The following is a 17,081-nucleotide window of genomic DNA, read 5'->3' on the forward strand; positions in this document are numbered from 1 at the left end:
GGATACCCTAATGAGTTATTTCCTTGTATGTTATTTTTTTTTTTGTAATTTGGTTTTGAGAAAACACCTGAATCAGTCAATTAGTTAGTCAGTAATTATATAATAAATATTTTGGGTCATGTAATGAACTGCAAATTATATGCTAAAAAATGTGCCCTCATGAGCACATGACTTATGCAGCAAATAAAGGATTTATGTAAGATTGGCCTCGGGCAGATATTCATCCTTGAACAGAAGGCCAATCAATCATCATTTTGGCTGTAAGCAGGCATGCAGAGACACCACTGATATGGTAGTGACAGAAGGTAAGCTCCATAGGTGCTGGCATTCTCAGCTCCCTGATGAAAACTCATAATAGCCACACTGTGCAACATCGATACACAAGCTACTCTCAGTTGTTTGTGCACACTGAATCCAGAAGCAGCTGGGTGATTCTATAATTTAGTGTAAAATTATTGTTTATTCCCAAAAATGATCACCATTTTTATTTTTATTCAGTTTATATTTTTTTAATTATATTGCTTTTCAAAATGTCAGATTTCAAAAGGAACATAAAACGTTAATATTCAATACAGAAAACATCTGTATTTGTTTATTTGTATATACAGCAATTCATACAGCAATTCTCCAGTTTCCCTATTTATACCCTAACGGAAAAGAAAAAATCGCATATGTTTTTGAAATGCATTTATTTTGTGTTAATAAAGTAAAAATATGTTTACTTATCTGCTTAATAAAAATACCCTGCAGTTGTACCTTTGGTAACCTAAACTCTACTAATTCTTAAAGTCTGCAAAATTGGAACAACTAATTTTGTGCTTAATGCACTTTAATTTTGCGGAATTTGTGCTGGGTTCCAACCAAAGATATACATGAGTATACCTGATTGAGCTAAAGTGGAACTATTACAAGTATACTTCAGGTACACTGTAAATAGTTTGCATTTTAACTTGCGTACTATACAGAGATTATACAATCATTATTAATAGTGATATTAAAACACATTTTAGGCATAATATTAATATTCCTAGGTTATTACATGCAGAGATTTTAGGTCCTATATTTAACACCTCTGTTTTTTTTTCAGAATTTAGCAGTAAGAAATAACTCCTCATCCAGGTTTTTAAATCGACTCTGCATTACGTAAATTTTTCAAATTGGTATTTTTCTCCGGGGCGCGAAGAAATACAGAGCTGAGTATCTTCAGCATAACAGTTAAAGCTAACACCGTGCTTCTTGATGATATCTCCCAAGGGTAACACGTAAATCGTAAAAAGTAACAGAGAGTCTTGAGGTACTCCATACTGCACTTGTGATCGATATGATACCTCTTCACTCACTGCTACGAATTGATGGTGGTCATATAAGTACAATTTAAACCATGCTGATGCACTTCCATTAATGCCAGCAAAGTTTTCTAGTCTATTCAAGAGAATGTTGTGGTCAGTAGTGTCGAATGCAGCTCTAAGATCCAATAAAACTAATAAAGAGATACAACCACGATCAGATGATAAGAGCAGATCATTTGTAACTCTAAGGAGAGCAGTCTCAGTACTATGATACAATCTAAAACCTGACTGGAAGTCCTCACAGATACCATTTTTCTCTAAGAAGAAATATAATTGTGAGGATACTGCCTTTTCTAGTATCTTGGACAGAAAAGGAAAATTCGAGATTGGTCTGTAATCAACTAGTTTTTTGGGGTCTAGTTTTTTGATGAGAAGCTTTAATAACAGCCAGTTTGAAGGTTCTGGGGACATATCCTAATGACAATGACAAATAAATAATAGTCAGAAGAGTACTATTAATAGTAGGAAAAAAGCAGACTTAGTAATTGGGGAAAGAGCAGGGAGGAGGGAAGGAGAGAGAAATAAAAAAAATTGCCTAGTACATTGGGAAAAGATGTAAGGTTTGGTACCTAAGCTAAAATTGCAATCGTCAGACCCGGAGATCGGCCGAATGGATTCGAAAACGATAAAACTCAACTGTTTTTCAAAAATAGTGGATTGTTCCTTTAGGTTTTGCAATTACATACAGTACACTAAAGGCACATACTTGTTTTGTTAAGAAAGTTAATTTCATTTTTTGACTTTGGTTGATGTCAGTTGTACCCCTAAATATAGAATCATTCAGCTACTTGCTTTAGAAATAACTTGATTACTTTTCAGCTCTTATTTGTTTAAGGTCTCCTTTCCATAAATGGAAATGCAAATGAAAACTGCATGAGCATCAGTCATATTGTGGCTCTTTGCTCTTATGTTTCATTATAGAAATAGTATATTGACAGATAATTCCTGCTATTTCAGACTTCAGGTGTTTTTTTTTTCCTTCAGTGAAAGATCTTTCATTCTATTTTTAGGATTTCCAGTTTTAGCTCTTGGTGGAGGAGAGTTATGGGCTGGGGGAGGGGTGAACACGCAGAGAAGTGGTGGATCATGGGATGGGTGGGACTATTGAATGGCATGCTGCACACAATGAAAGCTGCAAGGATCACCCAGACATTAAGAGGTTTGCTTTTTCGGGGTGAGCATTGAGACAGGGTCTTCTCAGGAAAAATTTCATCCAAACGTTTTTTTTTAACAATATCTAAAGACTTTTATGAAGTAAATTTACTTGGGAAGCAAAATTATTTAAAATAATACATTTTAAGAGAATTTATCATTAAATTAGTCTACCTAACAGAAAATACACTTAAATAACAAGATATTTTCTCTTAAGACAAGTCATAATAGGTTATATTACAAACTGTTGCATCTCTAGTAAATGCATCTTTTTTTAAGTGTTTAGACATTTAATTACTAAAAAATAAAATAAAAAAAGAAATGGACAAAAATACTGATTACAAAATTATTATGCAGTGTAGTCACAGATTTTCTGGACCCATTAATGTATGCATTTGACAAACAATCGGCTGGTCCATGCCACACAAAACAAGTTGAGTTACCCTAGCAACTACTGGGTTTGCAGCATAATAACTGTGTTTATTTTTAGACACTGAGTGTGATAAGTGTGCAATAAGAGGTTAAAAGCGTGATATCACACTGCAAACTTGAATACAAATAGAAAAACAAGATCATTCATTACTTGGTAATGAAATTTCCAGTGCTTTCCATGTGAGAATATACTAATAAGATTTCCTGAATCATTCATTTCTGTATGTAAGCATTGCATTTGAGGCAAAAGACTTAGGTAAGGACCCAATAAAAATGCATGTTCTTTTAGACAGACTTGGACTTGGACTTGGACTGAATAAAAATAAAGTTTGGGTTACATACCAATGAAATGTTATTCCAAACCTGTATGACATTCTTTCTTCTGTGGAACCCAAAAAGAGATGTTTTGAAATATTCCATTTTCATACAAGTAAGCAAGTGATGACGTGATCGAAAAAGGTTTCATAACAGTAGTTCATACTGATTGTACTTTATACTCCAAATCTTTTGAAGCCATAGTCTTGTGTAGCAAACTGTCCACAGTTTATACTTCCATTGAACTTTGATTCGAAGATTTTGTTAAGAGGAAGATTTTCTGCAAATGACAGAGCTGGCCTTGGGCTCAAGTTCAAGCTTTCATGTAGTACATTTATGTATTTTTTAGCTTTATATCATCTGGTAATAATATTATGCCGTACTTTGGAAAAGAGCAATATACCAATCTGCAAAACTTCTTTGAAAGACATGAATATGATTAAAGGGCAGCCTAATCATTTCTATTTTTAGGTGAATTAAATATTAGCAGCTGGCGAGGCCATGATGAAATGGGTGTTCTGGAATATACTACTGTCTTAAAGTCAATTAATATTTTAATCAGAGCACCTTTACAAAGAGTGCTATTTTAAAATGGTCTCACCCCTGATATAACGTAACAGTGAATTTCCAAAGAAATGCTTCCAGAGAAGATACTTATTTAGTGTTCAGTTGTGTACTAACATGGAGAGGCATTCTGGGAGCAGCTGCAAAGGTCACAGAATGAAAGGTTAATTGAGACATTGTGGATCAGAGAGCTAGTTAAAGCACTTCTCTACTCTATAGCTGGATTATCAGCACAGTATAGTAAAATGTCACTTGTAAAATAAGAACAGTGATTTGATACTAGATCATTCATCAATAGGGTAAAGTTACAATTTTAGGTAAGTTTGGTTGTATCCTGAATCCTGAAGCCATTGTTATAAATGCAAGACATGTCTTGTGTTATGTTGGTTGTGTATGAGAATTGATGTAAAGATGTTTGTATATGTAAGAAATATATATTTTCAATGGCAAGATCTAAAACAGGAAGCACAATTTGGCATCTACAAAATAAAGTATAGATGGAGCCTGGAAATTGATTGGCTTAGTCAGTTATGGAGATGTGCATTTATTACATTAATTGTAATACTGTAATATTTTTTAACAGTGAAAAAGTTTGCAGTGTTCTTATTAGCATACATAGACTGCTTTTTCCTTACCCAGTTCACCTTTAACCATGAGTACAGTTCTTCTTGTTGTGCCATCAGCCAGTCTGCTTTATCATTACATAATGTTTCTGTCTTTCGTGATCAGTTACATGATGCTTTAAGCATAGATAGCAGCCTTGCATGTGCCAGCCAAGCAACTGCCATTAAGATACAAGTTAACCAATAGCATTCTCCAGGTGTATTGCTATATTTTGGTAGTACTTACAGTCATGGCCAAAAATATCAGCACTATTGGTAAATATGATCAAAGAAGGCTGTGAAAATAAATCTGCATTGTTAATCCTTTGATATTTAAAAAAAAATCACAAAAATAAGAATTTAAAATGGGGGAAATATCATGATGAAATAAAGGTTTTTCTCAAATACTTGTTGGACACAATTATTGGCACCCCTAGAAATTCTTATGATTAAAATATCTGAAGTATATTCCCATTCATATTCACAATTTTGAGCACTCCAGCATGATTATAAACATGAAATTATCCAGCAGTAGCTTCCTGTTTCACAGAGATATATAGAGGAGGTAAAACAAAGCCTAAATCCCCTTAATCATCCATCAAAATGAGAAAAACCAAAGAATATATTTCTGATGTTCAGCAAAATATAGTTGAGCTCCACAAATTGGTGAAGTGGCTTTAAAAAAAGACATAGAGCAGTGAAAATTCCCATTTCTGCCATCAGGGCAATAATTAAGAATTTCCAATCAACATAAATGTTACAAAACTGCCTGAAAGTGGATGTGTGTCTATATCGTCCTAATGTATGGTGAGAAGAAGAGTTTGAGTTGCTAAAGACTCTCCAAGGATCACAGCTGAATAATTTCAGAAAATAGTAGAGGCTCGGGTTCAGAAAACCTTTAAAAAAAATGTCAAAGATGCTACATCACAATATGTTTGGGAGGGTTTCAAGAAAAATTCTCTTAGCTCATCCAAAAACAAATCCCCAGCATATTCAGTTATCAGACATGACAGGAACTTCAAACGAGACTGGCATCTATAGTCAGATGAAACTAAAAAATTAGCTTTTTAGCAGCAAACACTCAATATGGGTTTGGTGAAAACGTAGGGATAACAAATTACCCCATGTTTACAATGAAATATACTGCTGTATTTTTTATGTTGTGGGCCTATATTTCTGCTGGAGTGTCCTGGACATCTTGTTTAGATACTTGGCATCATAAATACCAAGAGATAAAAAATCAGTAAGTGACCGACTCTGTTAGAAATCTTATAATGGGCCATGTTTGGATCTTCCAACCTTAAAATAATCTAAACACATACCTCAAAAACAACACAGAAATGGGACATTGAAACACAAAACCATGCTTCTGCTATAGCCATTCTAGTCTTCTGACCTGAAACCTATAGAAAATGAGAGGAGTGAACTGAAGAGAAGAAGCACCAACATGGAGCTGGGAATCTGAAGGGTCTGGAGTGATTCTGGATGAAGGAATGGTCTCCGATCTCTTGTCAAGTCACCTTTATTTATATAGCGCTTTAAACAAAATACATTGCGTCAAAGCAACTGAACAACATTCATTAGGAAAACAGTGTCAATAATGCAAAATGATAGTTAAAGGCAGTTCATCAGTGAATTCAGTGATGTCATCTCTGTTCAGTTTAAATAGTGTCTGTGCATTTATTTGCAATCAAGTCAATGATATCGCTATAGATGAAGTGACCCCAACTAAGCAAGCCAGAGGTGACAGCGGCAAGGAACCGAATCTCCATCGTTGACAGAATGGAGAAAAGAACCTTGGGAGAAACCAGGCTCAGTCGGGGGGCAGTTCTCCTCTGACCAGACGAAACCAGTAGTTCAATTCCAGGCTGCAGCAAAGTCAGATTATGCAGAATTCAATTCAAGTTTCAATTCAAGTTAATTTGTATAGCGCTTTTTACAATACAAATCGTTACAAAGCAACTTTACAGAAAATAACGTTTCTACAATATTTAGTAGTAGCTTATAAGTGGTGACTGTCAGTTTGTAGACGTATGACAGGATTTTTTCTGAAAAATTAATACAAGACGTCGTCAGCCAGATGATAAACATTATTAACAGCAATTATTATATGATGCAGTCACACTTAGCAAATATTTGTTAGTTCTGTTCATTGATTCAGAGTTAGCATCATCTGGGGTCCTCTGAGGGTCAGAATTATCTCTTCTCAGGTGTTCTGGATCCAGACTGGAGCTTGTGTAAATCCTAGTTTCCAAGGGATGTAAATCCCGTGGCAAAACATAGAAACGAATAGAGACATCATCAGCATAGCTGCTGTTCCAACAAAGTAAAATTTATTAGTTTAACCCAAGCTAAAGAATAAGAATGAATTTTGCCATATTAACTTGGTACGTGTTACTACAAGGTCTTTACCGGGGATCTGTATCTGGGGCTCTAGTTGTCCTGGTCTCAGCTTTCTTTCAGGGCTGCAGAGGTCCTTTCTAAGTGCCGATCAACCATCTTGTCTGGATACGTATTGGATTCGGGTGACTGCAGTGACCCTCTGATCTAGATACAGACTGGATCTGGTAGCTACAGTGACCTCGGAATAAGAGAGAAACAGACTAATATTTGCGTAGATGCCATTCTTCTAATGATGTAGCAAGTACATATGGTGTTATGTGAAGTGTTCCCGGTTCCGGTTTTCCTAATTAATGCAGCCTAAAAATCCTTTAACGGATTTGGATATTAAAAGCATATTAGTATGTTATGTGTATGCCAGGTTAAAGAGATGGGTCTTTAATCTAGATTTAAACTGCAAGAGTGTGTCTGCCTCCTGAACAATGTTAGGTAGGTTATTTCAGAGTTTAGGCGCCAAATAGGAAAAGGATCTGCTGCCCGCAGTTGATTTTGATTTTCTAGGTATTATCAAATTGCCTGAGTTTTGAGGACACAGTGGATGTGGAGGATTATAATGTAACAGGAGCTCATTCAAATACTGAGGTGTTTAACCTTTCAGGGCTTTATAAGTAATAAGCAGTATTTTAAAATCTATACGATGTTTGACAGGGAGCCAGTGCAGTTTTGACAGGACCGGGCTAATATGGTCATACTTCCTGGTTCTAGTAAGAACTCTAGCTGCTGCATTTTGGACTAACTGTAGTTTGTTTACTAAACGTGCAGAACAACCACCCAATAAAGCATTACAATAATCTAACCTTGAGGTCAAAAATGCATGGATTAACATTTCTGCATTTTGACATTGAGAGCATTGGCCCCAATTTAGATATATTTTTGAGATGGAAAAATGCAGTTTTACAAATGCTAGAAATGTTCAAGTTCAAGTTCAATACCTTAATTCCATTAATGCCAACAAAGTGTTCAAGTCTATGCAAAAGGTTGTGGTCAATAGTGTCGAATGCAGCACTAAGATCCAATAGCACTAATAGAGAGATACACCCACGATCAGATGATAAGAGCAGATCATTTGTAACTCTAAGGAGAGCAGTCTCAGTACTATGATACGGTCTAAATCCTGACTGGAAGTCCTCACAGATACCATTTTTCTCTAAAAAGAAATATAATAGTGAGGAAACTACCTTTTCTAGTATCTTGGACAGAAAAGGAAGATTCGAGATCGCTCTATAATTAACTAGTTCCTTGGGGTCAAGTTGTGTTTTTTTAATGAGAGGCTTAATAGCCAGTTTGAAGGTTTTGGGTACATATCTTAATGACAATGAGGAATTAATAGCCAGAAGAGGATATATGATTTCTGGAAGCACCTCTTTTAGGGGCTTAGCACCTCTTTTAGGAGCTCTTTTTAGCTTAGATGGTATAGGGTCTAACATACATGTTGTTGGTTTAGATGATTTAACTTAAGTTTATACAATTCTTCCTCTCCTATAGTAGAGAATGAGTGGAACTGTTCCTCAGGGGGTCTATAGTGTACTGTCTGATGTGATACTGTAGCTGACGGCTGAATGGTTGCAATTTTATCTCTAATAGTATCGATTTTAGAAGTAAAGTAGTTCATAAAGTCATTACTGTTGTGGTGTTGGGAAATGTCAACACTTGTTGAGGCTTTATTTTTCATTAATGTAGCCACTGTATTAAATAAATAATTAAATAAATACCCGGGGTTATGTTTGTTTTCTTCTAAAAGAGAAAGAAAAGTAATCGGATCTAGCAGTTTTCAATGCTTTTCTGTAGGATAGGTTCCCGCCAAGCAATATGAAATACCTCTAGTTTTGTTTTGGATATGCTCATCAGGCATTATTGTAGAAAATTTAGACCTGTTAAACTGGCAAATGAAGGTTACAAAAAGTTATTAACATGGTCGATATTTTTGGCCATGACTGTATATTTTCCTATTATCCTAAAAAAAAAAAAAAAAAAACATATGTCAATGGATGCCTTATTTATTTATTTCAGATGATGTATAAATCTAAATAAACCTATAAATTATGTATAAATACATTTTCAAAAATTAACCCATTGAAACCTGGTATATTAGCAACTTATTATGTTGCATAGCAATAACACTTGACTGCAGATGTTTCAGCCAAATTGTTTAAGTGTAACTTGTGTTATTTAAGTTAAAGTGATAAGTGAAAAGGGCTTAGGTACTGCTGCAAGAGAGAGCCTGTCCCCAACTAAATTTGTTTCCCTAATTAATAGGCACTCTTCAGCTCAAGTTTTCTACAGCTTGTGTGTTTTTGATGGACATTGCTAAAGGAATAGATCACCCCCGCAAAAAATTATGTCATTATCTACTCACTCTCATCTTTCTAAACCAATATGTTGTTATTTTTCCATGGAACTCAACAAGAAAAATGTTTAAAGATCCTTTTAATCATCTCGTTTACATACAACAAACAATTTTTGAACCTGAACTCAATTGCAAATGAGATAGATTGGAGAGAAGATTATCAGTGAATATGGCCTTCTGGGTCCTTTTGAATGGCTTGAGAAGATGGACTACTCTTAAGCCATTTTTATGCTTTTTTGGAGTTTTTGTTCATTTTGGAGCTGTACAAAAAAGTGCAGTAATGTCAAAATTACCTGGTTTTATTCAAGCCGTAATATTACTCTACTGTTTCATATTAAGTTGCACCATTTTTTAAGGTCGAACCAGGCAGAAATAACTATGTTAGGGAGCAACAGCACATTTTCACTTTCAGCTATGTTGAAAGTGAAGGTCAGGTTATTGTTACTCATCTAAAACATGCTTTATTAAGAAAAACGCTCATAGATTAAAGTCTACTTTAATCTACTTTTAATCTACTTTGTTGTTTCATTTTCATTATTATGCTTAAATTTGCATGGAGCCATTTTCCTCACGGAGGCCTGACCAATTACATACTACTAATTTTAATTTGGAAATCCCATTGCCATTGTGCGGTCTCATTTTAAATACTTTATATCAAATCATGCCTACTTTCTTCAGCATCCATATTGGCTATTTCCAATGGCAACTACTGCTGTATTTTCCTTAACACTTATGTTTCACACTCTGGTGCTTTCTGCTAAAGCAATCACTGTGGTCTTCTGTTAGTCAGTCTCTCTTTGACTAAGGCACTGAGCTTCCCTCTAGCTTAATTTAATTTGTTCAAGACAAGAACTGCTGCCATGGCCCCTGTGTCTTTTCTTGGCCTCATCATGAGCCCTGAGCAACAGGACAGTCACTGACCCAGCCAGGACTTCCTTCAAGGTCACATGATGTTGTTTTCAGATTACAAGAAGAGCTGTACTGTTTTGCCTTTATTGCTAGAAACAGCAGTTCACATATAAGTTTCATTTGTTAAACCAGGCTATTACAGAATTACAGAGTTTTATGGAACATTTGTGCAAATACATCTACTGATGCCACTGAACAGGCAAATGTGTTTTTTTGATGACAACCAGAACTGCCACTTAAATGAAATAAAAATAAGTGCAACAGTTCATATGCTCTCCGTTAAACTGGGTCACCTCCGAAGCATAAAATGAGCCTCAACATCAGCAGTCCTGTGAAGTTTAGTGTATCTGTTTGAGCTTATATAACCTTGCTGTGGATATGCATCCTATATCTGTGATTCTCATTTGTGCACATGCCCTCATCAGCCAGGCTGCTTCAGTTGTCACTGCACAATTTGTTCCCTAAGGTTGGCCGCCATCTGCCAATGCTGCACATGACTAGCTGGTGACCTATAGCCAATGATAAGAATAGCATGGCGTAGAGTGCAGCTGCAAGATGAAGCCTAACGTCAACTGACATCCTGCTCTCTCACACAGTATTATTGTTTGTCCGTGATGAAGCTGTGCTCCCAATGCAAACATCTTTGGCCTTGTTTTAGTTCCAAGACATTGTTTGCAACTGGCCAATTCACTCATTACCTTACTTAAATGAGCACATAAGTTTTCCCAAATATTAGTAAAAAAAAACAAAAAACAAGAATTTGCAATCATACACAACAGAATGTGCATTTGCAGTCTCTTGAGTATGCATGCATGTGTGAATGAAAGTCAGTTTAGTGGAAAATCACAGAGCACATTAATCTTAAAGTTTTTTTTTTAAAGGGCCACTTATAATTTCTGTGTTTTATTATTATTATTATTATTATTATTATTATTATTCCAAAATAATCTCTGACCCATTTAATTAAACTTGTAGGTGTAGAAGCCATTTTCATCATCAATAATTTCTAGTAAATTTCACGAATAATTACAAAGAGACAGCAAGTAACACAAATTAATTACTGAAAAATGTATGTCTTTTCTTGTAAAATATAATTTAATAAACTCTTATTTTTCTAATAAAAGAAAAATAAGACACAAAAAACAACAACAACAATGCAGTCTCTTTACAGGATTTATTGCATTGCAGCAGGTTTTCGGTCAGACCCCCATCCTTCAATAATAGCTTCTCTGCACTCTTTAAGTAATGTTTGTTGACATTAATTAATGTATTACCGCACAAACCAACTCAGATAATCAGTTAATTAGAAGTGAGCTCCGTGCATGAACTGTGTTCCAATTGGCATGGTCCCTATAAAGTGTTCATTGCTTCCAACTATCAGAACAGGGGAAATCTGATGAAGTTTACTTAACTTCGGAACATTCATTCACGAATTTGCACTGTGCAACTTCTTCACACGCAGTGTGATATCATTTACCTCTGTAAATAAATACAATTTAAATTCATGTCTCACACACTTCAGTGCACTTTGACTGGAACATTTACGTTCGCTTCGAACTGCAATCATGGCGAAATATTCTGTGATGTCCACTTCGAAGGGTACTTACATTCCAATAGAACAAACGTCTGAAGCGATAAGAGAAATATACAGAATGTCCAGAGGCGAGGACTGGAATTGAGAACAGCTATACTGTCTTTTTATGCGTTGTGTTGCATCGCGCCTCCTAAACATAAAACTATGTCTGCATTTGTGTTCAGAGAAACAACAAACAACAAGCTACTCTACAGTATTTGGTATTTGGATTGAACTGTTCTCGAACAGTGTTGTAAATACAACTTAATCACTGATTTCTAGTTGTGTCCTCTTTTGGAAGACCAAACATAGTTTCGCTTTCACAAGGAAACACACAGTGACTACACAACATGGCACCAGCGGCAACAGCGAGAATAAAAGTCACGCCTTCTTTCTTTGCATGTACATTTGGGTGGTGTTATACAAATTTTCCCACATTATGCCATAGACATGTTGGGTGTGTTAGAATGAGCCATTTTAGATAGGAGTGGTTGACTCTCAACTTTTATGAATAGTATTTCTTTAGATTTGAGACTTTTAGTCTTTGCAACTTTACAGATCTTATTTATGCACCAAAAGCTTGTAACACTCCAAAGAGAAAGGAAAAATTTTAATTGCACCATTTGACCCCTTTAAATAAATCATGGTTTTTGAATAGATGGACATGGCATGTGAAATTGACAGATTCCATATTGATGTTTTTACAGACACCCAGTATCAATTAGACATCAATACAGTCCAGAATGACAGTGCTGTGAAGACATGTTAATATGTTTCCATATTAACAAACTTTCACTGCAGTTGACAGGATGTTTAATGCTCAGGTGGGAGAACATAAAATGAGGAAGTGCATATTCTGATAATGTTCAGTGGTTTCCCATGATATCTGTATGACCTTCAAAAGTGCAGGGTTTCCACGATATCCAGTTTCACTTTGCTTGTGTGTAAAATGTGTCTTTTATTATCTTGCAGCTGGAAGGCGAAGAGGAGCAGAAGCGGTTTGAAGAAGGGAAAGCACGCTACCTGCAGAACAAGGCAAAGAGACTCACAGATAAGGAGCGTCAACAATGACCTTTTACACATCATAATGTGTTCTTGAATAATAGAGCCTCAACAGACAACCTACTGTATTAAGAACCTCTGCTTTATCCTAAATGTACTGTAGCTCACTGAATAGAAAGAAAGAAAAATATATAGATTTAATTGACTTGTCTGAGTTTACCAAAGCACTTTGTGTCTATATGTATCTCAAGTGAAACAAAAAAGTAAAATATATATTTATGTTTTATTGTAACAACTTGTGCAGAACTGTATTATGCACTAATAAAAGTATGCTAATGCAGCTACAACTGGTTTGCAGTGACATATCTGTTCAGTGTACCATAATGCTGGATCGACAGAATGCTACAACCTAAACACTTTTGTGACAGACAGACTGATAGATAAGCAGACATACATCTGTGCACCAGTTGACTATTACTGCCAGAGAGATAAAAGATCATAAATTAGCATGGGATGCTATAGTACTTACTTCTCCTTGTGCCATATTTATATTGGTTTGAGTTTTTCTTCTATCAAGTGAATTATTCTGAGCTGGGAAGACTTGTAAAAGTCTTGTAAGTTTTTTTTTTTTTTTTTTTTTTGATGTGATAACAAAACTTTGGTAAATATTTTCAAAAGTGACTTAGACAAATAATAGCAATTTTCTCCTGAAAAAGCTGCATGAGATATAACTCATGAAGGTGATACAAGTATTTATGCTGAAATTTATACTTAATTCAATTCAATTCAAGTTTATTTGTATAGCGCTTTTTACGATAAAATCATTACAAAGCAACTTTACAGAAAATTAAGTTTCTACAACATTTAGTGGTAGCTTATGAGTGGTACTAAATACTAAAATACTAAATACTAAAGTTATTTGCTATAATAAATAGCTCCAAATAGCATATTTATTTGCATTTGTACATTCCCTTTTGTGCTGTGTGTGATCCCTGCATGATTTCATTCATTACAGTTTATTTATCGTAACAGTAAAGAAACTTAAACGGTCTTTCATTTTACTTTTCCAGAATGCTGATTACAGATATAATTTGTTTTTCTTTCATATAAAACATGATGCTAATATATATATATATATATATATATATATATATATATATATATATATATATATATATATATATATAAAATACTAAAGTTGAATTTTCTTTAAAAGTGATGTTATTACAATGTAATTACAGTAAGTATATAATTAGTAATTATGTAAGTAATTTTACTGAGTAATATTAATTAACTACATGTACTTACTATAGGTTAGGGGTTAGTTGCTTTTAAATATCTATTGTTATTACTATAGAAAATACTCAAATGCTCAAACTAGGCTAATATAAAAGTAAACCTCAAATGATCATTGATAGCAAATAAAGAATGTTCACACTATATAAAACATGTAATGTACAAACAATGTTCAAACTAAATTTTGTAGGCTAAATGGAAAATGTCCTTTGTATTCTGCCACAAGCAAATGATTTACTTTTGTAAATGTGGAGAGGTTGTCTTCTGTCATTAATGGAATGTACTCCATAGAATAGTTCAAAATAGCTCTTCAAGAAACCAAAGTAAACAACTAGAACTTATCCATCTAAAAACCGGAAGCCTGTTATCATAAGTGCAGTATATCTAGTCATGCCAAATTTAGTCCAAAGTAGGGAAAGTGGAGTTTATAATGGGTTGAACTCTGTTCTCATGGGAGTACGTGGAAAGACATAGGGATGAACAAGGAATTTTTTCTATCTGGGAAAGTGCACTGTGTGACAGATGGTAGTGGAGGGACATTATTTAAATTGTCTGTAATATTGTCTTATTTTAAGACAATTTAATGGGAGTACTATTCATGTATTGTTTAATACTTTTTTTAGTGTTAATCAATGATTTGTTTGATTAGAGAAAGGCTCAGTCATTAAAAGCTTCTAATACATGTTTGCTAAACAGAATGATTCAGGATGATTTTAAATTGGCAATTGGTTTAAATTGGTAAGCTTCCCACTGTTCTTGTTGGTTGTTATAAATATAAAGGTTTTATTCACAAAATTAAAATGATCCTATCAAAAATTACAGTTAAAGTCAACTGATAATGTTTACTTTGTCTAAACCGAATGTGAAGTCATGAATGTAAAGTGATGTCAGACAAAGACCATTTAACACTACTAAATCACAGACATAATTTTAGTTCAGTGTATAGACTAGGCTATATCCATCTGTTCTTGTTTTTTTTTGAGAGATGTGCCAAAGATGCCAGCGATAGAGGGAAAGAGTCATGCTGGGTTTCTCAGCGTGTAGACAAGCAGGTAGGAGATGTCCTCAGAGCTCCATGAAGCAGATGTGCCTGAGGCCGGGGTGAATGAGTAGACTGGATCTTTGCTGTCATATTTTACTTTCAGGTCAGCTGGCTCAATGCAGAAAAGAGGGAGGCATTGTAATCATTTCCTTTTATTTCTTATATACTACTGCTTCTCTCTGTATTGATATTCAGTTCAATTTCAGGCTCCTGCCTTTTATTTCCCCTGAAATCAAATGAATATTTAATGTGTTGTAAGAAACAACTTCTTTATGTAAAAGCTGTGCAGCTGAACTAGAATCAAGTTGTGTAGAAAATACTAATGTTTTCAAATGGGAGTCAGGCTAATATAGCTTAAGTAAACTGAAAATGAGTCTTAGTTTGTTCACCCATATAAAATAATAATTCTAATCTGGAGCCAGTTCTGTAAATGGTAAGTGTATTTTTTATCACGGCCCCTGTGTTCTGCTCTATGATTTAAAATTTAGAGTGTGTTACCTCATTAATTTTCTTTTTTTCTATTAACAGGATATTAACCCAAGTTAATAGCTACAATGTACCTATATAAAAATTGAATGTCTGATGATGCAATACAGAATTCAATTATATAATGTAATATATATATATATATATATATATATATATATATATATATATATATATATATATATATTAAAATATGCATTGTTATTACACGAATGATACAACTGATACACGACCTGCAGAATGTTATAAGGGGAACAGGGTTATATAGTGACTCGCACTGTCATGTACAATGCTATGTGTTTATGCATAAGTATGCGCTGAATTTTCAATTCAAAATGATTTCCTCCATGTGATTCCTGGGGAGTTATTATGTAATGAATGTGCAGTCAGGCTTCAAGAGATGTTCGCTTCCTTAGTACAGCGTCCAATTCTTACACACTGTAGCCCGGGTCAGCACTCTGACAAAGACAGAGCATCAGAAGCTTCCATTTCAAAGCAGTCTCTTTCCACATCCTCGTAATCCTACCAAGTTTCTTAACACATAAGTATTATATTTTCACAATGATCACATTTACATCAAGAGCATTACTATAGATTGGGTTCTTTTTAAATCAAATCCCTAATAAAGGCAATTTGTTGGATGAAAGAAAAAAATTGCCAAAGATGGAAACAAAATAAAATGCTATAATCATTAAGCACATTAAGGCAAAGCACACTTAAAATCACATATCCATAAAAACTGCTGACATTTTTTTCAGAACATGACAGAGAACATTGGAGTATTTTCTGACTGTAAGTACTGCTGTGATTGACTGGCCATCTGTCCAAGGTGTTTCCCTACCTATAGCCTGAAGCTCCAACATCCCTGACCCTATATGACAAGTGGTTTGGAGACTGAATAGAGCTTTTAATTTTTTGGATCATGAGATAATGTATTTGCGGGAATTTCCATAATGAATGGGTCTAATTGAAGTGGACTACTATAGCAGTGGGCACTATAGTAGCCTTAAAAGGAAGGTCTTTTCATTTATTTATGTATTTATTTTGCATGAAGCAACTCATGAAGAAGGAAATCTTCCCAAAGTGTTTGTTATTTAACTAGTGATAATGCCAATGAAATAAGATAGACAACATGATAGCCACAGTTCGCTTTTCTCACAGGAGTAATGTAGGCTTCATCATTATTTTACGGCTCTTTTGTTTGTTGCATTGGTCAATGGGGAAATTCACACTTGCAGGGGAAGATAGATAGATAGATAGATAGATAGATAGATAGATAGATAGATAGATAGATAGATAGATAGATAGATAGATAGATAGATAGATAGATAGATAGATAGATAGATCAGTAACTGTTTTTGACCATAAAGCAATATAAATCCAATTATAATACTATTATATATATATACCGGTATATGAGTTTTATGTATACCTGGGCGAGTTTTACCAAATAAAATATCTTCAAAACAAGTTGACTCATTGACCTTTCAGAAACCATGTATGCGCTAAAAGTACAGACTTTCGAACCTCATCTGGTTACAATCACAGAGAGAGAGAGAGAGAGAGAGAGAGAGAGAGAGAGAGAGAGAGAGAGAGAGAGAGAGAGATCTGA

At 34.5% G+C, this 17,081-nt stretch overlaps 1 protein-coding gene across 7 annotated transcripts in view; it reads left to right on the top strand.

Moving 5' to 3' along the window:
* acot7 (acyl-CoA thioesterase 7) overlaps positions 1-12,992 on the top strand; it is a 60,868-nt gene extending 47,876 nt beyond the window's left edge. For all 7 annotated transcript variants that reach the window (XM_026270621.1, XM_026270622.1, XM_026270624.1 and 4 more), the window contains one exon: positions 12,616-12,992. In XM_026270621.1, coding sequence (XP_026126406.1) covers positions 12,616-12,714 — 99 coding nt within the window. In that variant the 3' untranslated portion in view covers positions 12,715-12,992. The remainder of the gene's footprint in view (positions 1-12,615) is intronic.
* Positions 12,993-17,081: the final 4,089 nt, after the last annotated feature.

The sequence above is a fragment of the Carassius auratus genome, chromosome 8 (assembly GCF_003368295.1).
Source record: "Carassius auratus strain Wakin chromosome 8, ASM336829v1, whole genome shotgun sequence".
NCBI classification, from domain to species: domain Eukaryota; kingdom Metazoa; phylum Chordata; class Actinopteri; order Cypriniformes; family Cyprinidae; genus Carassius; species Carassius auratus.